Below are 25,454 nucleotides of genomic sequence, written 5' to 3'. Positions count from 1 at the left end.
GAGCCTTCGAGCTGCTCTTCAGATTTCTTTCAGAAAACAAAAATAAATCACTTTGTGATACCTCACGCCTCCCGGCTGTGTGGGCGAGGCCGGCCTGGCCCTGCTGGAGGCTCGGCGGGGCGCCCTCTGGACAGGCCACCGGGGCCACCGGGCGCAGCCATCGCCACTGTGAGGGGGGTCTCCACGGGAGGGCGGGCAGGGAGGTAAACAATGTGAGCTGCTGGCTCACAGCCAGCAGCCATGAGCGTGGCAGGCCTAGACCTGGATGCCCCTCACGGCCTGCTTGATGGTCTCCAGGAGGTCCTTGTTCTCCGGGTTCTGATAGCACTCCTGGTTGGAGTACATGTCGGTGAGGGCGCTCACGTAGGCGTCGAAGTTCCGCTCACAGATGGGCTCCTGCAGGATGGGGCCACTTTACAAGGGGCATCGGAGCTGTTGCCCCCAGCCCAACGTGCCCAGGCGCAGGGGCCTGGCACCCCACCCTTGGTGGGGGCAGCCTTGAGGACTTTGCTGTGATTCTAGCCACTCCATGGCCCTCGCCCAACCTGCAGAGTACCCGGGAGGCCTGGGGAGCCCAAGAAGAGCCGGGGGCCAAGGCAGAGGCACCCCCCCACGCCCCTCTGCCCGGGGTACCAGCTCCCTGGGGTGCCCAGGGGCTCACGCTGCCTACCAGGTGTGGAAGGCGGATGTTGGCAAGACTTTGGATGAGGGCCTGGCTCAGGCCTGACAGCTCGAGGAACAGGGCTTCATTCTGCTCCTCGATGAGCTTGTTCTCCTCCTCAATGTTCTTCAGGCTCTTCTCCATGGACGAGATCTGCACCAGAGAAGGATGCTGGGGCCACAGCACGGGCCTCCTGCCTGCCCAGAGCTCATGGGCCAACCTCATGCCTGGGGGTCTGCCACAAACAGGGGCTAGCTGGTGCCCTGCTGCCAGGGCGAGGTGCCACATGGGGCATCCAGGGGCGCACCGACTCCTAACCACCCTAGCCACATCACCCGTTCCCCAGCACCCTCGAGGGGTGTCTGGCTACCTGTGGGTCATCCTGCAGAAAGACCAGCACAGCCCTTGTCCGGCAGCGCAGAACCACTGAACCCCTGACTCTCCAAAACCCTGACTCTCCGGGCTCCAGGCCTCCTGCACAGACTGTTCCTTCTCCCGAAGCTTTAGAGGACGTCCCAGCAGGAGCCTCTCCCGAGGGCCCTCAGGACTCCCAGGGAGAGGGATGCAGGCAGGGCAGGCTCCCGCTCTGGGCTCACCTGAGCCCACGCCAGTACCGCACACAAGCAGGGCTCAGGGTTGCCCACTTCTGCCACCCAGACCCCTCCCCCTTTTCATGTCCCCATGGGGTTTTCTTTTCTTGCAGAGACAGCTCCAGAGGGCTTGCGGGGAGGGGCAGGAAAGATAAATGCCTCAAGGGGAAAGGCCCCAGCGTCCCAGAGGGGACTAAGGAATAGTCCCTAAAGGAGGGGGTGGGGGAGGAAAGAGGCTGACCCAGAGCTGGCACTACCGGTGGGGCCGGGGCGGGGCAGAGGGGCAGAGGGCGAGGCCCAGGCCACGGGGGCGCCTCTGCTCTGGGGAGGTGGCCGCAGGGGAGGAAGGTGCCCAACCACCTCCCTGGCCCTTCTGCCCCGGGATCTGCGAGCACCGTGCCTGTCCTCGGGGCCGCCAGGCCACTCCTGTGCCCCCAGCCTGCTCTGGCCGCGACTGGCAGCCGCGGGTAGACACAAGCTTCTTTTCACAATTAGCCCTTCGCTGCTTTTTTCTCATCGCACCGCTCCTTGGGGGACAGCAGTGAGACAGTTCTCACGGCACCCAGCGGCTCAGACCCTCGCGGGCCTCCCGCGCCTCCCAGGGCAGCACTCCCTGGGGTGTGCTCCGGTGCCAGAGCCCCGCAGGGTCCTACAGCACAGCGCCCCTGCGGGACCGGCCACAGGGCCCGGGTGGGGCAGCCGGGCGCGGCTCACCTGGGACTGCAGCTGCACCATGGCAGCCTCCATCTCCGAGTTGGACTCGTTCAGGTCGCGAATCTCCTGGTTCAGCTGCTTGATCTCCTCGTCGCTCTCCAGCACTGCCGGGGACAGCGGATGGGGCGGGGCGCTCCCAGGCGGGACTGGGCCCCTCGCAGAGCAGACCGTGGCCGGCTGCTCTCCGCCCCCCCCCCCGCCCCCACGAACCTGGCTAAGACGAAAGTGGAAGGTTTCCCACCCAGGTCGCGCTACCTTTCCTCAGCCTCCTCCTCACTGAGGCGCAGCACCGCAAAGCACATGCCCAGGACCACACCCAGGACCACGTGCCACCCAGATACCACGCCGCGCGGTTGGGGGGGGCCGGGGCGCGGGCAGGCAGCAGGCGTCCCTGGGGGTGGGAGCTGGACACCGGGTCCAGGCCAGAAGCCTCGGTGCTCAGGTCAAGGGTCTGCCCGCACCGTGCCCCAGTGGGCGCCCCCAGCCCCCTTCCTGCTGGGCGGCACCTCTCTGGGGCCAAGGAAGGGGTGCAGGAGGCCATCCTCACCATCGCTTGTCTTAAACTTGGTGCTGAGAACTTCATCCCCTGCGAGTTTTCCCTTCTTTCCAGCAAAGGTGGCTCTGGGACAGCCAGACAAACTAGAAACAAGGATCACATCTCAAGGTCAGCCGGAGGTCACACACCACTGTGAAGGTCCGGGGAACCATCCTCAATCACTTGCCCCCGCCCACTCCAGCCCCAGCAGGCCCAGCCACCCCTAAATCCCTCCCCCCCAGGGCCCCATAGCTGTTTCCTCCTTTATTTGGGGGGTATTTTAGGCCTTCTCTCTCCTCCTGCCCTGCCCTAGGGCCCGGTGGTCACTTTTGCTCCCTACTCTCTGCAGAGCCAGTCCTTGGTGGGCCATTTGGGACATGCTTCTGGAGAGAGAGCTCGTTGACCTTGTAGAAGGGGGACAAGGGCAGAGAAAGAAGGAGCTTCCTGATGGGGCCGGGGTGCCCTGGCCACTCGGCCTCATGACACAGCGCGCAAGGGGGCTGCTGGGGCAAGACCCCCTCTGTCCAGGAGCAGGTGTCGGCAGATGGAGCTGCTGGCCTTGCCTAGCTGGGGTGGAGGGGCTGTCCATGGCCCCCGCAGAGGAGCCACAGGCCCAAGCTCAGAGAGGGCCTCCCTCAGAAGTGAGACGCAGCTGTCCAGGGCACAGCTGGGGCAGTCCCGGCCTCCAGAGGGCTGGCGTGGAGGACCCAGCAGTGGGTCGCACAGGACACCAGGCGATGCCTGCCAGCAGACACCTGCGCCCTCCACGGCCCAGCGAAGGGCTGCCACCAGGCCAGGCTGCGGCCTCAGGACCACAATAGCCCTCCTGGGGAGCCCTGCCGTGGGCAAGAGGCAGGTGTTGGCAGCTACCTGCGGTGGGTGAGGAAGCTCCCGTTGGCATGGCCAGAGCCGTCACAGCCTGGGGTGGGGCAGGTGGGCCCCTCGTTCTTCAGCGACTTCCAGGAGAAGGACGAGCCATTGAGGGAGCCCTCTTTCTGCCTCCGGGCAGCCAGCGGGCAGCCAGATGCACTTCTGTGCGAGGCATACTTGCCACTGATGTGGCCGAGCCCCACGCAGCCCGGGACTGGGCACCTGAGCATAGAGAGGTCCGGGTGAGCATGGCCTGGGGGCAGACATGGCCAGTGGCCCTGCCAGACACCATGGGGCGGGAGGGGCCCGGCACTGGGCAAGCCCTGGACCTGAGAGGAGAGCGCAGTCTCCTGGTGGAAAGATATGCGGGGCAAGTCCCTCTCCTGGCCTCACAGGCCTGCTCTCCCACCTCAGCAGCCCGCCCGAGCCTGGACCTCTCTCGGGCCCCTGCGCCCACTCCCAGTCCTCGCTGCCAGAATCAAGGCGTCGGCTAGAATCAAGGATGGCTGGGAGGCCGGAGTCTTGGCACAGGCAGCCCCAGCGCACCTGGGTCTCGCAGGCTGTGGCCAGATGTGACCAGCGCCATAGTGGCCGGCTCTGCGGCCCCAGAGCTAAGGTGGGAAGCCTGAGCACCGACACCCCAGAAGATCCTGCGCGGCCCCTGGGGCTGCCCGTCCCCATCCAGGTTGTCCACTCGGCAGAGACCGGCTGACAGAGGCAATAGGCGCGGAGGAGCAGAGAGGTGACAGGGGCCCCAGGGGACCCCATCGCACCATCTCGGGACACAGCAGAGGCCTCTGGAGTCCTCCTCGCGGCCCGGGAGTGGCCTGGACTGAGCTCCCACAGCACCTTCCAAGCGCAACTTGGAGTCCGGAGGGTCAACACCCAGCCTGGGGCCACGTCCCACCTGGGAGCTCCGCCTGCTCCTCCACAGGAGCCCCACGACTCACTGGGGTGCCCCATCCTCTGCTGGCCACGAGCGGCCGAACTCCCACTGTCCACAGCCCCCACACTCTGGCCTGGTCTTGGAGGCAGCCGTCACAGCCAGGCCCACGCCAGGCCCCTCTCAGGAGCCCGGACCCTCCTCACGCCTTCTTCGACGCGGGACACACTCTTGTGCAGGTCACCAAACCCCACAAGGTCACCTCAGCCACCAGGCTGGAGCAGACATTGCTGGGGCCCCCAGAAGGCTCAGGAAGCTGCATTCTGTGCCTTCCCCAGACCTAACACCCCGACCTGCGGGGTTCCAGAGGCCGCTCCCCTCCACAGGGACAGGCAGGGCAGATCTGCTCGCGAGGGCCTGGCAGGCCATGCCCCCAGCCCCCAGCCAAGGTCCCAGGCCATCCCTGCCACCCACATCTGCCTGGGCCCCACTGCCAGCTTCACCAGGCAGTGCTGAGAGTCCCGGGCAGGTCGGGTGCGGGTCACCCTGCTTGCACCTGTGACCTGCAGGTGGGGGGGCTCGGGCAAGTTCCCTTCCGGGAGGACGGCTGCCGCTGTACGAGCATGCACAGGCTGGACCACACCCTAGGACCATGCCTGGCACCCCCCTCCAAAGGTCAAAGGACAACTTCGGGCTGCCCCCCAGGCCCTCTCCCCCACAGCAGTGCGAGGCCCTGGCTCAGGCTGGCTGTTCCGGGCCCTCATTCCACAGCGGCTCCCGAGGGGCTGGGAGCGCAGGCGCCTGGACTGAAGACCCCCAGTCCGCCCAGACACTGCACCGGCCCTTGCTGCCGCGCCAAGGGCGCCGGTCTCGCCACCCACACGGGCGGCTGCCCCCTGGGGGCCGTGCCGGGGGCAGCAGCTGGCCCCGCTCTCCCCCTCCCACCAGATGCCCCAGGCCAAGAGCCCACAGCCCGGCGTGCGCCCGACAGGCCGCGGTGTGCAGTGCTGGGGGGTCCTCGGCACAAATGCACTCAGGAGCAGGGAGAAGCCCTCGACGACAGGGCAGCACAAGACCCCCATGGGCAAGCCCGACTCACTTCATCAGCTCGGGGTCGTCCTTGTCGTCCTTCGCAGGGGCCGCCTTGGCGCCGCTCTTCTTGGCACGCGGACAGCCCGACAAGCTGGTTCAGAGAGAGGAGCCGGGGTGCCCTGTCCTGAACCGCAGCGCCCGTCGCCCACCGCGCCCGCCCCTAGGGCAGAGGTCCGCGCGCGAGGGCCAACACGGGCCTCCTGCACCCCCACAGTTGCCAGGCAGGAAGCTGCCAGAGCCCTGCCCAGAAGCGGCCTGACCGCCTCTGGGCCAGTGACAGTTCAGCACGGGGGTGGGCCAGGGATGGGCTGGGGATGGGGGGGGCGGGGGGGCGGGGCCGGGCTCCGGGCTCACCTCCTGTGTGACGCGTAGTTCCCGGTTATGTGGCCAGAACCGTCGCAGCCAGGCGTGGGGCACCTGTGGGAATAGGGGAGCTTGGGCCGGGGGCTGGGAGGCACCTTCCCAGGGCTCAGGGCTCCCGGCGGCCTGCACAGGACCTGGGCCTGGGGGCTCTGCACCCAGTGTCCTAGGGGTGCCCAGTGGGTAGAGAACATCTCCAGTGAGGGGACAGGCTCTGGCCTCAGTCCCCGCAGGTCCCAGGGTGGACTGGAAGGTTCCAAACCTCGCATGGGCCATGACGCTCAATGAGCCAGGGAGGCCCAATGGGCGCTGGGACGCCTGGTCTGCGGCACTGCTGGATGCAGAGGGTGCAACCATGCAGGGCGGCTGCTGTGCCGCGGTGCCGGCCCGGGGCGTGCGCATCGGCGAGATCACCAGAGGGTGCCACTTCAGGGCGGGCTGGGGTAGCCTGCGCCTATGGGCCAGGGAGGGGACACCCTGCCCAGAGGCCCAGCTTTGTGCCCTAAAATGCTTGCCCAGCTCAGGTGCTAAGATGGCCCTTTACTGTGTCAGCGTGGCTTTTCTTAAGTTGTACCTCCCCAAACGTCCACTAAGGCCATTCCTGCTGGGGGGCAGTGGGCCCAACTGCAGGGGTCCCGTGGCCTTGCTGGGCCCGGGCAGTCCCTTCAGAGGGACCCGGTGCCTCACCCACACCCTGACCCGGCGACAGCTGGCGAGGCCCCACGCCCACACGGCGCCCCCTCATCAGCACTGTGGAGACAGAGGCCGCACCTCAGGTCCTGAGGGGCCCTGCACCATGCAGCCCACACCCGCTGGTGGGAAGCCAGGGCTCTGCCTCCGGGCCAGCAGAGGGCCCTCTGCGTCCTCTGTCTCGCAGGATGGAGAAGTAGGTACATGAAAGGGCTCCCCTCAGGCCACCCCTGGAACCCGCAGCATGCACTGCCCACAGCAGAGGGGCCTGGAGGTCAGCACTGGGCCTGGGGAGGCAGGAGCCCCCTCTGCCCATGCGGCAGCTTGGGCTTCCCGGCGTTATTGGGGTCCCTGCCCCGCAGCCTCCCTGGCCTGTCAGCAGCAAGCCCGTCCAATTGCCCCCTGCTGCGCTTGGGGTGACCCAAGCCCGTCAAGGCCACGGAGGCACCTCCTGGCCACGTGTGATCACCACACATCTGGGGCAGGAGCTCTGCGTCCAGTAGCGGCCACCCCACCCTTGTTGTGCGGGCCCCACCCTCCCAGACAGCTGCTGCCTGAGCTGCTGCTACATGTGTGTTGCCCGCACCCCAGGGCACTAGCTGCTCAGTGCTGCTCGGGCCCACACAGTGGGCACCAGGCCCTCCAGACCAGCCAGGGCATCCAGGGCCAGCTCTCAGCACTGAGACCTCTGCGGCCCAGGCACCTCCTCAGCCCTCAGGCACCCCCATAGCCAGCCTGTGCTGGAGCCGGCGCTACCCTCCAGACAGAGACAGGGCACGTGTCCTTCCTGGTCTGCAGCTGCACAGGGGCCCAGGGTAGTGCCACAGTGTCAGGGCACACATGGAGGCAGAGGCTCAGCTGCCAGGGCTGGCCAGGGCAGCACAGGCCTTGATGGCCGTGCCACAAGTCTGAGGGAAATGCATGCACGTGGGGGCCCTGCCAGTGTCCAGTACTGACACTGGCCTCCTCCAGCTCCCACTGGGGCCTGGCTGCTCACGGCAGGCGGGACCACCACATTCTCTGCTGAAGCCCTGTTCAGTGACGTGTCGAGAGACCTGGCCAAGAGAGAGGGGTGCCCTGGGCTGGGCAAGCAGGAGTCCCAGTGGGCAGCCCAGTGGCCCAGGGACCACGAAGTCAGAACAGGCCCCTTGCCACCAGCCCTGAGCTGTCTGGACAGGAGAGTGTCCTGGTGGGGGTACACTCCAGCTGGGGGTGCACAGGCTCACTGTGGAGACCGTCTCTATACACGCAGGGGTCACTCCCAGCCAGGGACCCCTCGGACCCTTGCCAAGTGCATGGCAGCACCGACTCCGGCACGCAGATGGGCTGAGGGGCCCACGTCAGCGGCCCCGCACTGCCCACCCCGGAACACAGACGCAGACACACGCGCCCACAGCTGTCCCGCACATGCTGGCCCGCGGGGTGCCAGTGGAGCTGCTCACGGACAGGGGCATCCGTCCCAGATGGGCGCCCTGTGCCCACTGTGCCTGTGCCCACCACACTGGACGGGACAGGGAGAGAGGGCAGTGCTGGCCCCAGAAGTACGCAGGGCTCGCCCCGCCCACCCAAAACCCACGCTGCAGGGTTGGGGGCGGGGCACTGGGCCCAGGGAGCCCCCGCTGGCCATACATGCAGACTCGCACCATCCAGACCCATCAGGTCGACGCATTCCACAGCCCATGGCCCAGAAGGCATCCCCACCCACTGGCCGCAGGCCTGACGCTGACCGGCTGACTCTGGGAGCCCTGAAGCTGCTCAGGCGAGGTACGAAAGTGGAAGTGGGAAGACAGAGAGAGGAGAGGAAGGGAGGCTGGGCCTGCGGGACTGGGCTGTTCAGTGGACTCGGGCCTGGACACAGCAAGCAGCATAAGGTGTGAATTTCTGTGATGGGCAGAGCCTCAGAATAGGCTCCCAGAAAGGCCATGAAGCCACCCAGCTTCACCCCGAAGGGTGGAAGGCCCAGACTGCGGGGCCAGACAGTCTCCCCAGGACAGGCCGCCTGACTCAGGGGGCAGAGCTTCCCGCCTTATCTCTAAAACAGCTCAGAGTCCCAGGAGCCTTTGGCCACTCCTTTCCAAAGGACCAGTTTCCCAGGTCCTGTTGGCTCCAGAACAGGATAAGCCAGGGACCGTGGCCTGGATTCAGGGTACCCCAAAACAGAGGCCTGAGGGGACAGAGCCGCCTGGAAAGGGGTGGACTGAAGGGAGATCCCCTTCCTCAGCCCCCACTCAGCCCGGAGACCCAGCTGTGACGTCAGAGCTGCCTGGAGGCTTGAGAGCCAAAGGCAGTGCAGGCCCCACCTGCATCCCCAGGGACGTGGCCTGGGAAACCTCTGGATGCTACCTGCTGGGGGACAGAGTGCCCAGCAGGCGGCGATGCCCACGCAGCAGGGGCAGGGAGAGGCAGCAGCAGAAGAGGAGGGGGCCAGCACAGAGTGGTGCAGAGCGGCGACAGGGGGGCGCAGCGGGGTGCAGGAGGAGAGGAAGGGCTTGGGCGCACTAGTGCATGCCACGCAGCCCGGGGCCGAGAGAGCCACAGCCAAGAGCAGCCCTGGCTCTCCAGAGTCTCCGGCCAAGGAGGGAGCAGGCTGGTGGCCCTCAGGGCCTCAGGCAAGAGAGCATGGGCAGTGCCAGGAGCTGGCAAGGAGGCAGGACAAGGGCAGCACGAGCAGGCGGCAGCAGTGGGGGCAGGGACATAGCAACACCAGCAGCCCCCCAAAGAGAGCCAGCCCTCCGGGCCCGGCCCTGCCGCCCTGTCCCCTAGGCAGGCCAGGGCTGGCCTTGGGCCGAGACCCGGAGAAGGCCGGGTTTGGCTGGAGCATCCTGGAAGGAGAGAGCAGAGCAGGGGTGCCTGCGGGCAGGAGGCCGGGAGGGCAGACATACTTGAGGTCAGCAGAATGGGCAGCCATGAGGTTTCTGAGGCTCTTGTCAGCAAGAGGGCAACCAGAGAGGCTGAAAGAGAAGAGATGGGTGCCGGGGTGAACCGAAGAGGGAGCGAGAGGGGGCAAGTGGACCAGACAGCGCCTGGCAGCGGTGGAGACGAACCTGCGGTGGGAGGCATAGTTCCCGGTGATGTGGCCGCTGCCGTCACAGCCGGGGGTGGGACAGCTGGACAAAGGAGAGAGCGGTCAGAACGGGGAACAGGCACCCCTGCCAGCCTCTCCGGACAGCTGGGCCTGCCCCGCCCCTCGGGCCTGGGCCACGCTTGCTCATGCTCATGCCTGCTCACTCAGGGAAGGGACAGAGGAAGGCTCCGCGGAAGGGCCGGGAGCCTGGTGTGGCTGCAGTTGTGCCCAGTGGCTGGGGAGCCGCTCCCTAAAGCAGCCCCTGAGGGCAGGGCCTGGACCACAGCTGGAGCGACTCAGCTTGGGGAGCGGCAGCTAGAGGGCAGAGGAGGGCCCGTGAAGGGCTCTGAGCACAGCGGGGGGGCTGCCCCCAGGGCCACTCTCCCCTCCAGGAAGGCGGGTCTCTATGGGTCTGCCAGAGGCTACAGCCCTGCCTGCGGGACACGTGGCTCACAGTGACCACTCGCTGCCCAGCGCCCCAAGGGGGCAGGCTCGACTCCGTAGGAGGGTGGGCGACCAGAGCCGGTGCCCAGCCCCACACCCTGCCCACTCCAGGTAGGAACACGGCGGGGCCTCGGAGGCTGCTGACCTCTGGCCACAAAGCGGCCTGCCAGGACAGGGGCGAGGCCAGGGCAGAGCAGGTCCAGGCTGACCAGCCAGGCGCTGCCAGAAGCCCTCAGCCCGGGGCACTTACGTGAGCAGCTCCTTCTTCATATCCTTGGAGAGAAACCTCAGCTTAAAGTTGGTGAGGGTGACGTCCCCAGGGTACTTCCGCTCCTCAAAACTCTCTTCCGACACTTCCTGGTCATCTGCTTCAGAAGAAGCAAAAGAATGGGCTGCTGGCTCTGACTGCAAAAAACCAGCGGGGACAGGTTTTAACCGGCAGGCGGGGGCGGGCAGGGGCAGCCCGGTGGTCGATAGTCAGCGGTCATGGGAAGGGACCCTTCGGAACAGCCTGCGGGGCGGTTTTCGGAGTCTCCTGTCTTCTGGGAGGGGGAGGAAGACTCGGGCCTTCCCCGACACACAAGACAGCACCTGCGGTTAGCCAGGCCCAACGCCTCCCTGCTACGGTGGCACCCGGGCGAGAGCGCTACACAGCAAGGGGTGAGGGGTGGCGGGAAAATGACGGCACAGGGCCCCAGGGCCTCCCACCGGCCCTGCCAGGGGTGCCCCACACCACAGACCCCAAGCGAGCGCTCAGGACCCACTGCGGTCCCCAGCGAGGGCAGGTGCTGTGGACACTGGGTGGGCCAGACGGCCCCTGCCTGGGGGTAGCCACCGGGTCAGGAAGCCGACACCCCTGCTGGGAGGCCCTGGTCCGCGCAGAAGTGCCGCTGGTCACCGCCGGGGCACCGTCCAGGGGCACAGACCGCAGCACTCACTTGCCTGAGCCGAGGCGCTGCGTCTGGAAGCTCAGGGCAGAAGCTGCCCCAGAGGCTCGGCCACCAGGGGCCTGCATGCCGCACGCGAGGCGCGGCTGAGCGAGAGCAGAGGCAGCGCTGGGGCCCGGCCCGGCCTCGGCCTCGGGGAAGGACCGACCGCCCGGCCCAGGGGGCCTCAGGCCCGCCTCCCTCCCCTGGGGGCTCGGTCTTCGCCCGGCCCCGCCCACTCCTCCGCCCTGGCCCCGCCCACTCCTCTGCCCGGGCCCGCCCCTTTCCCACCCCTGGCCCCGCCCCCTCCTCCGCCCGGGCCCCGCCCGGGCCCCGCCCCCTCCTCCGCCCCGGGCCCCGCCCCCGTCCCTGGCCCCACCCCTCCTGCGGCCGGGCCCCGCCTCCACCTGCAGACAAAAGTCCTCTCCCCTCTTGCGGGTGGGGGGACTGACTGGAGGGGGACTTGCAGGAGGCTGGCGGGAGCCCCGTCACACCCAGGCTGGGCCCTGCTACCCAGGAGCCCCCCTCTTTGTGGAAAAGCCTCCGTCAGCCCGTCCGCAGCGCGGGGGGCGGCTGTGGGAACGCCCCCCCCCGCCCCGCCCGGCGGGCCGCCTGGGCTGCGGCTCTTTGCCGAGCGCTGCCCGCCGAGGCCCAAGGGAGCCCGGCGCCGGGGACTTTCCCCGACCCCGGGAGCCAGCGGCCGGGGGCGCCCGGGACGGGGGGGGGGGCCGCCGCCGGACGGGGGTCACCGAGGAGCTGGGCGCGATCCCGGGCCATCCCCGCGGCGCCTGCGGGCCTCCCCCTCCCCGCGGCCGCTGACCGCGTCCTCGCGGAGAGCAGGCAGCGCGCGAAGGGCGCCCGCGGGGCCGCGGGGCGGGGCTCGCGCGGGGCGGGCCGGGCCGGCACCCACCTCCTCCGGCTCCTCCTCGCGCTGGCGGCTGGGCTTGGTGTAGTCCAGCGGCCGGTCCCACTCCTCCTGGCGCGAGGCCTGGCTGCAGGGGGGCGAGGCCCTGGAGCCGCCGGGGGCGCCGCCCTGGCGCTGGGAGGCGTCCGCGGCCCTCAGGCCGGGGCTGCTGCTGCTGCTGCCGCCGCCCCCGGGCGCCGCGCCGTCCCGCTTGCGGTGCTTGTGCATGCTCAGGTCCAGCGTCCCGTTCTCGTCCACCTCGATGTCCGCGGGCTGCAGGCGCAAAGGAGGAGCCCGCGTGAGGGCCCCGGCCTGACTTGGGGCGGCTGCGCCCCGTCCCCGGGGCCCAGAGACACGGGGCCGCGCGGGCTCAGCACACGGGCCTCTCGGGAGGGGCGTCCGGCCGCTGCTCCGCGGCCAAGGCCAGGGGCGGGCGGGAGCAGCCGCCGCCAGCGCCGGGACGCCCGCGCCCGCGCCCGCCCGCCAAGGGCTGGGCTGGACCTTGCCGGGCAGGTCCTGCGGCTTCGTGCTGAGGTTCTCGGGCATCTCCCAGCAGCGCGTGGACAGGTTGAGGATGGCGGTGGCGGCCATGCGTGCGGCCTCGGCGTCGTGCGCGTAGTCGAAGCCTGCGGGAGAGGGGAGCGGGGCTGGGCGGCGCGGCCTGGGGAAGGCGCTGGCGCCAAGGAGGGAGCAGCGCAGCCGCGGCCGCTGAACCGGAGCCCCATGTGGACGCGCTGGGGGCCGGGCGCGTGCCCGTCGGGCTGGGGCGGCGGCTGAGCACCTGCCCGGCTCGCGCCTGCTCCATGCGCCCAGCCCTCTCGTGCAACCCCAGCCCTGGCCTGACCAGAACTTGGGCACAAACAAAGCCCTCCAAGGACCTGCGGCAGCCCTAGTGGTTGCGACAGAACACCGTGTCCACCAGCGACGTGGCCAAGACTGACCCGGGAACGGCTGCTCCAGGGGAACTTGTCACGAGGTCTCAAAGGCTGACCTCGGTGTCCCTGCACAGTTTGCCTCAGAAGCCACATTTCTCACATGAAGACGACAAATGAAGGCACGAAACACTGTCTTTTCAGGGTTTTTGCTGCAGCCGCCAAATCACGCTCAGCTTGGACACTTCCAAGTGGTCATACTCAAACCCCGAAGCCACCCGCCTCTGCGGCCACTAGAGCCGCTCAGCGCAGCCTCGGCCCCAGCAAGGCCCATCGTGCCCGTCATCCTGCTCAGCCCCTCCACGCGAGTCCCCAGGGCAACAGGCCAGGAACCCAAACATGGGTGCCACAGTGACAAAAGACCAAAAAGATTGTTCTGGAAGCAAAACTTTCTGGAAATGACTTCTGTTAGCACAAGCGCCCAGAAAATGTTTGGCTGACAATGGATAACCTTGTACCCAGCAGGGTGGCCCTTGGGCCCAGCACCTACGCTGTTGGACCCTTGCAGACACCCCCGGGCACTGCAGGGGGCATGGCCAGGCCGGGTCGGCCAGGTGGGAGTGTAGGATCCTCAGTCTTCGGTCAGGCCCGCCATAAAGGCTCAGCCTCGTGGTCAGCGAGGACCTCGGGCACGGCTGACAGGAAGCGGAGATAGGGGAGGAGGCGCCCGCATGCACTGGACAGCCAGGCCGCGGGCAGTCCCCTCCTCCCAGCAGCTCCCTCCTCCGCTGTCCCTCAAGCCCCACCCCTCCTGGAGCGGTTCTCCCCAACATACATTTAAAGGCTTTCGGTGAGGTTTCGCTGGTCTGAATCTTTGGGGCAAGCATGCGTTTGCCAAAAACCTGAGCGTCGAAACTTGCGTAGTCAAAGGCGACCTTGGAGAACTTCTCTAGCTCCTTGGCCAGGTTGGCCCTGGGCGTGGAGGGGGCCACGCTGGGCCGGTAGCTCCCATAAGGAGGCACCTCAAGCTGCTTCACAAAGCACATGGGCCTGGAGGCGGGGCAAAGACACCATGTGCATGCACGTGAGCACACTGGGGTGCTTGGGGCGCACAGGACCTGTACCCCGGCTGCCCGGCTGTGGCCCTCTGGGGCAGCCCTCAGAGCCGCGCCCCTCCCCACCTGAGGATGCGGTCGGAGTTGGAGCTGTTCTTGGAAGGCTCCCCGGATGGCGGCTGTTGCTTCTCGTGAGATTTGGCTAGTTTTTCGGCAGCAGCAATAGGACACCCAGACAAACTGGAGACAGGGCAGGACAGCTGAGCCCCAGGAAGGTTCTTCCCAGGAGGTGGGGTCTCCTCCCCAGAAATGGCCCCGGTTAGCAACATGCCAGGATGAGACATGCCCACAGGCCTCACTCCAAGCAGGGCTCCCCTCCTGTGGGTCTAGAACAGGCCCACCCCTCCCTCCCTCTGGCCCGGCCACCTCCAGGCTGGATTCTGGGCCTGTGTGGATTGTGTGCCATTAGCTGCCCCAGAGAGGCCCAGGGCCCTCAGGCTATGCCTGGGAGTTGCCCTGGGGGACATGAACGCCCAAGCCCCCCAAGGAACACCCCATCTGGACCACATGAGAGCCATATCCGCTGTGAGACCTGAGTGGCCAGGACCCACCTGGAGCAGTGACCTGACCACATCTCTCACAGGGTTTGGAAGTGACTTCAAGGACTCTGACAGCTCGCAGGGCTGAGTGTGTCCCCTGGAGCAGAGGCACATCCACCCGCCCGCCCTCGGGGAGGGTAGAGGTGTGGTGACCTCTTCCTGTGAAGGGCCACTGACAGCGAAGCCTGGTGTGGCCCAGGTGCCTCGCTTCTCCAGGGTCTCAGTGCCCTAGGGTGGCTTGTAGCTGGGCCCGGGCTGCTGAGACCCGCCCCAGAGCAAGCGTGCAGAGCCGCAGACACCAGCGGGTGTCCACCCCACGCAGCTGCCCACAGGCTCAGGCCTCCCGTGACCCCTCATGGCAGCAACACCGCAGGCAACCCCCGGGGGTCGCCGCCCGGCCCACAGTGGCGGGGAGCCGCGGCCCACGTCCCTCCTGCGGGCCCCAGCCGGCGCAGCCTGCTACCTTCTGTGTGTGTTGCGGTTGCTGTTCACGTGGCCCTGGCCGGTGCAGCCGGGGGTGGGGCACTTGAGCACGTTCTCGTGCATGGCCAAGACTGCAAGAGAGCACGCGGGCCGTGGGCAGTGAGGGCGCCTGAGGGGACGTCCCACGCGGCGCCCTGACGCTGGGTCCCCGCTCCTGGCCACGAGCGCGGCGGCATCTCCTGAGGAGCCCAGAGCCGCAGGGCCCGGCCCTCCCTGCCCGACCCCGGGCAGCGCCGGTGCTTCCCAGCCCCGGGGCTCAGCCTGGCGCGCCCGCCGCTCCTCCACGTGGACACCACCCAGCCCCAGGGCTGGCGGCGCGGAGCTACTCACTCTCCGGGGGGATCCTGTCCTTGTGGGGGCAGCCGGACAGGCTGCGGTGGTGCGGGTACAGGCCCGTCACGTGGCCGGTGCCGTCGCAGCCCGGTGTCGGGCACTTGATCTCGCGCTTCTCGGCTCTAGAGGGATCTGAACACACGAGGCCACCGTGGGCCGGCAGCCGGCGGGGCGCCGGGCAGGGCGGGCAGCTCGTGTCTGCTCCCAGCGTCAGCCACACCAGGGGCCAGAGGGGCGTGGGCGGACCCCGCGGGGCGGGGCGGGGCGGGGCTGCGGGGGCAGGGGCGGGGCTATGTGGGCCGGGGCGGGGCTATGTGGGCTGGGGCGGGGCTATGTGGGCTGGGGCGGGGCTATGTGGGCTGGGGCGGGGCTATGTGGGCCGGGGCGGGGCTATGTGGGCTGGGGCGGGGCTATGTGGGCTGGGGCGGGGCTATGTGGGCCGGGAAGGGGCTATGTGGCCGAGGCGGGGCTGCAGGTGGGCGGGGCGGGGCGGCGGGGGCGGGGGCGGGGCTGCGGGTGGGCCGGGCCGGGGCTGTGGCTGGGGTGGGGCTGCGGGCGGGCCGGGCCGGGGCTGGGGCCGGGCTGGGGCCTACCTTTGCCGCAGTAGCTCTTGCGCGCGGCGTCGGGGGCCGCGCCCCCTTCCCGGGCTCACCGGGGCCCAGCGGGCCCGGCTCGGCGGGCAGGCAGCCCGGCTCCCCGACGGCGCGCACCTGCTCGGCCTTCAGGGCGATGGCCTGCTCCAGCAGGCCCAGGTTGCCCCGGGTCATCATGTCGTACATCTCGGACTCGTCGGTGAGCGCGGACTTCTGGGAGCGCGCGTCCTCGTCCTTGCTGTCGTCGGAGTGCACCTCCAGGATGCCGGGGTGTCCGGGCCTGGGGCTGGGCGAGGCCGGGCGCCCGGGCTCTGGGGCCTTCAGGGTGGGGCCAGGGGGTGCATCCTCCTGGCAGATCACGTCAGAGGTCGCTTCCTCCTCCTCCTGCTCCTCCTCCTCCTCCTGCTCCTCCTCCTCCTCCTGCTCTTCCTCCTGCTCCTCCTCCTCCTCTTCCTCCTCCTGCTCCTCCTCCTGCTCTTCCTCCTCCTCCTCCTCCTCCTGCTCCTCCTGCTCCTCCTCCTCCTCCTCCTGGGAGATCTTCTGCTTGCTGGACTCCTCGCTGGCTGAGCTCTCCAGGGACGGGGGACACAGCTCCTGGGCACGCTCCCTGGTGACTTCCAGCATGTCCTCCCCTTCCTCTGGCTGCAGAAACGCGCCCGTCCCCCCCTCGTCGCTGCTGGCTGCTGCCTCGGCCTCCTCCTGAGCCATGCGCCCAAGGTGGGGCCCCGGCATGGCCCCCAGGCCAGAGTCCTCCCCAGCCAGGGTCTCCTCCGCGATCTGGCCCAGGTTGAGGAGAGAATTCGCGATGACTTCCTGGTAGCTGCTGTAGCTGCCCTTGGAGGCACCTGGCAGGGGGCTGGGGGGCCCCACGTGAGCCTTGACAGGGCTCCTTCCTGAACAAGATCAGAAACACCACGTGAGAAGCCCCGGGACGGGCTCCAGCCTGCGGCCCCTCTGCCCGTCCCACGCACTGGTGGTGCTCAGCCGCCCTGGGGGACACGCACCAGGGCTAAGGGCAGCCGTGCCCCTGGAGTGCCCCCTGCCGACACTCCCTGGCAGCCCCCTGTGCCTGCCCTGCCAGGGTGAAAGGGAGCTGCAGACACAGCAGGTCTTGAAATTGCTCCCCAACTGAAAAGCAGTGAGGGAATCTGTATGCTGAAAGGAGTTGAATTCCAGCACTTTAGCCACTGACTGAGGTGGGAGGTGGGCACCAGAGCCCCACCCAGCGAGCCATCCACTCCTGTGGCGGCCCAGGGGCCAGAAGGCACAGGCTCCTCTGGCTGGCCCAAGAGGAAACAAGACACACCTCCCCCTGAGGGTCCAAGACACAGGGGGGCTCAAGGCTGGGGGCCTGGGCCCCAGGGATGCCCACCCCTCGGGGCTGGTACCCTGACCATCGGGCCTGGTGGGCCCCCCGGGGAGGCAGATGTGCACAGGCCCCACAGTGCTCGAAGTCCACCAGGCTCCCCAGCTGGTCAGCTACCGGAGCCGAGCAGAGCCCTCCGCCGCACCCCGGAACCCCCAGGCTAGGTGGGCTGGGGCCCCCGAACCCCACAGAGCCGAGGTGTCTCTCCCGGGCCCTAGGAAGCCCTGCCAGGGTGGGCACAGGGCCCGCTCACCCTCGGCAGGCCCTGCTGGCCAAGCAGGTGTCGGGACACAGAGGCGCCTTTATGTGCGGGATGGAGCAACAAAGCACCTGCAGCTGGCGCGGGTCGGCGCCTCTCCCCCGGCCCTGGTGCCGCGGGCCCGTCCTCCTCCGGCGCAACGTCCGATTCATCAGAAACAGAGGCGGCCTTCACCTCGGCCTCCTCGCTGCCGTCACTGTCCGGGCTGTCACCCTCGTCCAGCGCCAGCTTCAGGGGGTGCGACTTCCGCTTGGAGCCCAGGTGCTCGGCCTCCGCGCCCTCCAGCTTCCTCTTCTTGGCCAGAGGGCAGCTCTGCAAGCTGGGCAGGAGACCAGCAGGCCCCGTCACACGGCCACCCGCCACCCTGCAGCCCTTCCGCCCCATGCGAGCTCTGGCCCCCCCGCCGCCCCGCTGGAGCCGGTGCAAGGGGGGCCGCGGCCCTTGGAGTCTGCCCACATCGGCAAAGCTCCTGCCCCTCCTGTGTCTTGGGGAGCCCCGTGGGGGGAGGCCGTGGGGGCCCGTGGGTGCATGGTGCTTGCCCGCACTGCTCGGGCCCATCTCCCCACCAGGGGGCCATGAGCCCGCTCTTCTTCACCTCCACACCCTCTGGGCCTCACCCACCCTCTGAGTCTGGCCTGCAGGGCCGCCAGGGTGACAGCAGCGGCAGCTCAGTGGTCCGCCAGCCCCTACAGGGACCCCCGCCCCGCACGGCTGCCCCGCCCAAGCTGGCCCTCGCGGGACCGCACTGCCTGGGGCTGCAGTGGAGGGCACCAGGCTGAGGCAGCCGCCATCCTTACCTTCTGTGCCGGGAGTACTTGCCCCGGATGTGTCCCGAGCCCGTGCATCCTGGGGTGGGGCAGCTGGGGGAACACAAGGAACGGCCACACGTGACGGGGAGCGGGGCCTCAGGGAGCCTGGACCGGCCCTGGAGCAGAAGGCCGGCGCTTCGCTGCCCTCAGCGGCTGCCCACGGTGTGGGAAGCGAGCGCAATAACTCGCCCCAAGCTCTGAACGCCCCATGGCCTCCCGGGAGTTCTGGGAGTGGAGCTTCCAGGCCACACCCCGGGCGGCCTCCCTCCAGCCGGCCAAACTGCCGCTAGACCAGGGTGAGCGCAGGACCCTCCGAGCTGACCCCCGACACGGCTCCAGGCTGGCCAGGAGGGCGGCGCTGGCGCGGAGCCTGGGGGTGGCAGTGGGCAGCCCACAGCCTCTGCAAACACGCTGGCTGGCCCGGCTACAGGCCCTCAGCGGGAGGCGGGTGCCGTGGGCAGCAAAGGGCCCTACATGGGAGAGTGGGGCGTGACCACCACCCGGGAGCCATCTGAGAGGACACACAGGGCGGAGCAACCCCAGGAGCCCCCACCTTGCCTGCTGGTCTGCATCTGGAGGCACTGAGCCTGCCAGGCCATGGAGCCCCAGCTCACGATGCCCAGCCCCCTCCCGGGGTTCCAGGCAGGACAGGAGCCGGGCCCAGCCCTCAGGCAGGCCGTGGGAGGCAGCTCTGGGGGTCAGGAAGGGAGGGCCACGGAGCCCCAGCCGGCACAGGCCTACAGCAGCGCCTGCTCTCCAGCCTGGGTCAGGCTCCCCCAGAGCCTGCAGGGAGGGTGGCTGGGCACCCAGTGGAGTCTGGAACTCAGGAAAGGGGGCGCTGCCCTTGACATCTATCCAGACACCACTGGTGGCTCCTCATGGGACTGGCCATGAGCTGACTACAGGCCACAGCAGAACGGAGAAGCAGAACTGACTAGAGGGCACAGCAACTCCCCTCAGTTCGGAATGCCTCTGGGGGAGCAGGGGGCTCTGATGGGGACACCTTGCAGCCCCCAAGGCGGAGCCACCATGCTGAGCTCAGACTGACTTCCTTGTGTTCACAAAGCTAGAAGGGGAGGAGGGAGACAGGAAGGAGGAGGGAGGAGGGGACACGCCCCAGCCAGGAGTCACTGCTCCCCCACCCCCCACCCCCATCTATTCTAAAATCTGGGCCTCACACTTGCTTTCACTCTCTCAAGAACTAGCTTTGAGACTTTTCACAAAAGCTCCTTGTTCCTGAGGCCTGACCAATTAGTCTGTTAATCACTGAGTTAATCGGGGACTCCAGGGCAGCTGCCGGGAGGCCTGTGGGCGCTGGCCCTGCCCCCCATGTCCTGCTCCCTCTGCACCTCCATTGGCCAGAAGGGCCAGGCATTCTCAGGGGCAGCGGGAGGGAGCAAGGCCGGGTGTGTGGGCTGGAGCCCACAGGGCGTAATGTGGACAGTACCAGGTCCCCAGGCCCCCAGACCCCCCAGGTCCCCAGGCCCCCCAGGCCTTGAGCCTGAGGGGAGGGAGCAGAGTTCAGACCTTCACCCTGAACTCCCAGTGGCAGAGCAGGGAGATGGTCAGGCAGGCTCCGGAGGGCCACGACTCGGGATCCCAGTGGACACAAACCTCAGGTGTCCAGGAGAACAGCACGTCCCCCCAGAAACCAGGGCCATGCCCCTGCTCCCCTCCCACCCTCGAGGCAGTGAGGACCCGCACTACCCGCCCTTGGGCAGGAACACCCCAGGCCCCACTCCTGGGAGCCCCCACCCTCATCCCGGGCCGGAGTGGAGCAGGGCCTGGTGGCTCCCTCTGCAGCCCACGACCCTGCAGCTGGCACCAGGCCCACACCAGGGCCAGAGTCAGCCCTCAGCCAGGGGCACGCATGGCTACTGCAGTGGCTTTCTCCCTGGCTTCGCCCCCAGAGGCTCCGGCCCAGGACAGGAGCAGCTGGCAAGGACAGCCAGCCTTGGACCAACCACCCTCTTCAAGACACGTGTCCTGGGCCCCAAGGGTCTCCTGCTGAGCAGCCACAGTGTCTGCAAGGTCAATGGGCACCAGGGCTCTGCAGAGGGTTGGGGGTGCCCTCCGGCTGCAGGGGAGCTGGCGGGTGGGAGGGACAGCAGGGGGCCAGGGCAGCTCAGCCAGCAGAAGGCCTTCCTTACCTGAGGTCAGCGCCTGCAGCCTCTGGGGGCGCTGGGTGAGAGAGAGAGAACAGGCACCATTTGGGCTCAGATTCCAGATGCCACAGCCTGACCCACTGGGGGTGCAGGCCCAACCCCTCCTCCTGACCCCTCCTCCTCAGGAAGGCCTGAGGCTGCACTGGCGCTGCCCCCACCCCACACCCCACCCTGGCTGCACTCCCAGTGGTCCCGCCCCCAACCAGCTCCCTCCAGCTCCAGGACTGTCTCCAGGGAGGCCCAGAGGTGGCCCAGGAAGGCCAGCAGACTCTGCCTTCCACAAGGGTTTCCTGGCGGCTTCACTGCCCCATCACGGGGCCGTGTGCCCCCATCTCTGCTGCACTGGGTCTGCCTGGGCCAGAGGCCCTTGGGGTGCTGGGTGAGGCCGGCCTGCGCCTGCTCTGGGATTGGTCTCCCCAGGAAAACGACTGAGAACTGCCACTTCCGACCGGGGTTCAGTCAGGGCTGAGCTGGGGCCACCCAGACACCGGGGGACTCACCTCGGGCAGCCTTGGACCGGGTCCGAGCTCGCTTGTCGTCGTTCTCCAGGCTCATCTGCAAGCAGAATAGCCGTGGTGTCAGCAGGGCCCCACACCGAACCCGCTCGGGGGGCCTCCGCACCGAACCCACATTGGCCTCGACCATTTTCTAGCTGCAGCTTGCTTGATGCTGCTGGACCAGACCCCGGCTGGCGAGGAGCAGGCTCTGGGAGGCCTGGATTCTCTCCTCAGGGACAGGTGAGTGGAGCCTGGCCCGCGACAAGGCAGCCTCCAGGAGCATCCAGCAGGCCAGGGAGAGGCCGGGTTCAGGCCCAGATCTTTGCCAAGGGAACCGTCGCCTGAGCCCCAGGGCTGCTCACGCGTGTCGTTTCCAAAGTCCCACTGCTGTGTCAGGAGCGCACAGAGGGGGTCCCCTATGGCCTGTGGTCAGTGTCAGGCTGTCACTGCCGCAGCAAGGGAGTGACCCACAGGTGCAGCAGACCTCTCCTGTCCCCTCGCTGCCCCTTGGCAGTGGACTTCAGTGTATCTGCCTGCTCTGCTCACCCCTCTGTCCCTGGGGAGTCCTCTCACCCCCGCGCTTCTGGCCTGCACCCCAGTTCTTGCATGCATAAATAATAAAATCTTTTTCAAAAATAGATAAATAAGCAAAGGTGGACAAAGGAAGGAGCAGAATTAATTTTAGCACCAAAGGACACTTAGCCCAGCCCAAGGGAAACATTGTTTCAACCGCGAATATATACATTGCTTCACCTGTGCAGCTCCATCAGCTGCCAGGCCCTGGACTCTCAGCCACTCTCCTTCCCAGTCCCCATGACCCCGCCAGACCGCAGGCCGCCGTCCCGGAGCGAGCCTATGTACGGAGCCTCGAGGCTCAGCCCCGCCTGAGCCCGACCATGCCCAGCCGCCCACACCCGTTGTCCCTGGCCAGCTTCCCCGGGACCCCGTCCCCGCTGCCCTGCAGGGTGGGGCTGCAGGTCGTCCCACAGAGTCCCAGCCTGTGTGCCAGAGAGGGCGAGGCGTCCGGCCCCACTGCCCCAGAAGAACCTTGGCAACGAGGACTCCTGCCGGTGCCTGGTTCAGACCACAGAGCAGGGCGGCGCTGGCAAACGCACCCCTGACGAGGCCGGCGGCTGTGGTGCCCGCCCTGCTGGCCGCAGCGTCCGCACACAGGGAGGCGCTGTCCCCGGCGCAGGGCACTGGCCTTCAAGGGGATGCTGTCTCGCGGCGGCAAACACTCCTCTGACATGAGAAGGAATGTGCGGGGGGCACCTCAGGCCGGTGACGCACTCTGGGGCTCCGAGCCGGCCCAGGGCTCTGGGCACAGCAGGGCTGACCCCCAGGCTCGGGCACTCAGGGGATGCAGGACACAGAGCTTCAGAGGCCACGACACCCCCCACCCCGCTCACATGGCGCTCCACCCCCACCCACACAGCCCCCGCCTGGCTGAGACCCCTGCCCCGTCCATGCACAATCCCCCCATGGAGCCCCCTCCCCCACCACCAGATACCCCACCTCACCCGAGATCCACCCCGGACACCCAGGACGGCCCAGACTGTCCAGCCCACTACTTTGCAAAGATGGCGAAACACCTCACCTCCTAATTTTTCATTTATCCATTTTTTTAAAACCCTTTGCTTGTTCCAAGCAGGCCCCTATTTTTGTGGGGCCAGCAGCTTGCCTTGAGGGTGAAAGACCCCCTCGTCAGCCAAGCCTCCCTCTGTCCACACACCCTGTGGCCAGTGGCAGCTCCAGGGCCAATGGGCTCTGAGCCCCGAGCCTGCGGCTGCCCCTCTGATCAGCACCGCGGTCTTCTGCCTCCAGCAGGGACAGGGCCAGGAGGGACGGGGCCAGCAGACACCACCGACAGGTACACAGCTGCCCTCCGCCCTCCCACCCCTTCTCTGCCCATTGGAGGGCTCTGCCACGCTGCCGTTTTCCAGTAGAATCGGGAGGAAAGAGTGTGGCGCATCAGGCCAGGCAGCTCTCCCCAGGCCAGCACCCAGGCCAGCACCCAGGCCGAGTCCAGCCGAGCAGGGCCCAGGCAGCCTGGAGAGCTGCGCGCTCACCTGAACCCCAGAGCCCGGCTCTCCCAGTGCCCACAATGCTGGGGGTCCTCCTCAGGGGCCCGAGAGGCCCAACAGCGGTGCCGCCTCATCCTCACCCAGGGCCACGCCCGCCCCTGCCCAGTCCAGGCCACGCTGCCTCCTGTCCTCATTCATCCATACCCTCCCGTCTCTCTGCGGCCCTCTCTCTCTCTGTCCGTCCATCTGTCCCCTCAATGTGCCCTTGTCTGCCTCTCGCTTTCACTTTGCCTCTTGTCCTTGAGGTTCCCCCGGCCTTCCGGGCTGACCCAGCCCCAGCCCTCCTCTCCACACCATGGGACAGGCAGAACACAGGGTCTGGCTGTGGCAGCCTTGGAGGACCCGCCCACCCGGGGTGTCCTGCTCGGTGGCTCCAACCTCGCCAGGCAGGGGGCATCAGGGAGGCGGCCACGGGACAGCGCAAGGGGCCTGGAGGGAGAGGCATGAGCCAGGAGCCTTCTAGGCGCCTGCCCCCCCACCGCACCTCCACCCAGCCACTGTTCCCTTCTGGTGCTCATCTCCATATGAAACAAGTTCATTCATTCGTGTTTGCAAAAGCTGGGGCCATGGCCTCAGTCCCCCGTCCAGTGTGAGTCCCGTCAGAACGGACAGACGGATGGACCTGGGCACCTGTCTGTACCCTCTGATGGGGGGAGGGCTGAGCGGGGGCAAGGGCAGGCGGGGGGGGGCGGTTGGTCCAATAGCAGCAGGAGAACGAGGGCAGCCTCCGACCGTCTTCAACCCACAAGGTCCCGGGGGTCACAGGGACCTTGGGGAGGGCGGGAGGCACTTTTCTCCGGGGAGGGGTCCTGCCAGTTCAGGGGAGACCACTGTGGCCCCCACAGGGCCCCAGCGTGTTGCTGTCTGGCCTGTGCACAGCCCAGGCCTGGCAACAGTGGCAGACTGGCCCCACCAGGGAGAGGCATCCAGGCGGCCTGGCAGCAGCTGCCCCTTCCTCTGCCCACAGACCTGCCTGCTGGCTCATGGGTTGGCTGGAGAGCAGCCCTCGGCCTCAGAGATGTCCTGCTCCCTGGACCCCTGGGCCATGCCCCCAGCCTGCACCCCAGGTGGCATCACAGCACCCCTGTCCTTGTGGTGACAGCTCTGGCCCCTCTTTGGGAGCACCTGTCTGCACCTGGGGGTCTCTTGATACCCCCTATTGCTTGAGCCACTGTAGCTGAACAGTTCAGCCTACCCCCTTGGGTTTGGGAAAGGACCCCCAGCACATTATTCACCACACATCTCGGGAAGGGGCTCTCCTGGTGTTTCTGAGCGTGGGATCATGGTTTCCGCCAGCCCCCAAACCAGAAATCGCAACCATGTCACAGACACCCTCTGGAGCAGCCGTGTCTGTGTCCTTCTGGCTGAGACGCCACCAGCCCCAGGCAGAAGCTGGGCCGTGCCCAGCGAGGCGGGAGCTCCCCTTCCTGGGCAGGAGCGTCCACCCAGATGGCCAGAGGCCCGGCTGAACACCCCGTCAGCCTCACCACTCACTAGGTGCTCTGTGATTGGGGCCAAAGGCATCATTCCACAAGGCCGGAAGTGGCTCTGTCCAGCACGGGCCCCAGCACCCGCCCACCCATGCGGCTGGAGGGCGCTGTCCACGTGCCTGGTGCTGAACTCAGCAGCCCGGCCTCCTGCCTCCGCCTGCTGAGCACAGCCCTGCCTGACGCTCCGCTCTCTCCTGTGGCCGCCGTATGGCCGCTCCTCGACCAGAGGCCCCACCACAGCCCCACGCCCTACACTCCAGCCACCCCCCCCCCAGACACAGGCTCCTCCAGCTCTGGCTCCCCGTCCTCTGAGCTGCCCGTCCTCCTACCACACTCCAGGGCAAGAGTCTGGCAAGCGTGCCAGCTGGGTGCGGCCCTCGCCTGCCCACAGGGCAGCCCTCGCCTGTGAACAGCAAGATGTAGGCCACCTCACGGCTCCAGCAAGTCCAGGCGCCCAGTACCCTGGCCAGAGGCACTTCTTCCATCACACGAGCTCTCTGCGCTCTGGGACGGGAGTGGGTGAAGCCAGCCATGCCCAGCTCAGGTGCAAATTTACAGGAACAAAAACTCTCTGATCAAGATGAATAACAGTTTAATGTAATTTTTTAAAACATCAAAATTAATGTAAAAATCCATGATGAACAAAATGCCAAAAATTTAAACTGAGACAGGGCAGGACAGCGGGTTCCTCTTGCCCTGGTTCCAACGTGGCGCAGCAGGCCAGCACTGAGGCCATGAGGAGGAGGTGTGGGGCGTGGCCACCAGGGTCCTGCTGGCCTGGGGCGCTGGCGCGAGCCCCAGTCACACAGCCACCCGACCCCAGCCCCTCCTGTCTACCCTGGCCTGGTCCTGCACATGACCCTCTCTGTGTCAAGAAGACAAGGGGTTAGAATCCGACGTCTGTGAGAGGCGCCTACCACGGCCCTCTCGGGGTGGCCTGGCCCTGGGGCTCAGGGGTATGGGCGCCCGGGCCCAGTGCAGCGAGGGGCGGCCCTCTGCGCCTCACCTTGCCGTGTTCACCCAGGAGGGGTCCTGAAGTCCCACAGGTGCTGCCCTTGTCTCCGCGTGTCCACCTCTGCCTCAGCAGCTCGCCCCGGAACTCATTCTCTGAGGGTC

General features: G+C 67.6%; 1 protein-coding gene across 1 annotated transcript; it reads right to left on the bottom strand.

Annotated features, from left to right (window-relative positions):
• Window positions 1-242: 242 nt before the first annotated feature.
• Window positions 243-25,394, bottom strand: MYT1 (myelin transcription factor 1). The gene is given in 23 exon segments (XM_037521889.2): window positions 243-396; window positions 671-814; window positions 1,966-2,069; window positions 2,513-2,604; window positions 3,371-3,592; window positions 5,353-5,436; window positions 5,700-5,762; window positions 9,278-9,346; window positions 9,440-9,502; window positions 10,154-10,308; window positions 11,740-12,006; window positions 12,235-12,359; window positions 13,441-13,655; window positions 13,787-13,900; window positions 14,723-14,813; window positions 15,073-15,207; window positions 15,669-15,701; window positions 15,704-16,561; window positions 17,365-17,612; window positions 18,091-18,153; window positions 20,253-20,283; window positions 20,768-20,822; window positions 25,345-25,394. Coding segments are annotated over 22 exon segments (3,372 nt in total). The 5' UTR covers window positions 25,345-25,394; the 3' UTR covers window positions 243-255.
• Window positions 25,395-25,454: the final 60 nt, after the last annotated feature.

Source organism: Talpa occidentalis, unplaced genomic scaffold (genome assembly GCF_014898055.3).
Source record: "Talpa occidentalis isolate TD23 unplaced genomic scaffold, MPIMG_talOcc4v2.1 talOcc4.10, whole genome shotgun sequence".
NCBI lineage: Eukaryota > Metazoa > Chordata > Mammalia > Eulipotyphla > Talpidae > Talpa > Talpa occidentalis.
This window is presented reverse-complemented; position numbering and strand designations above follow the sequence as displayed.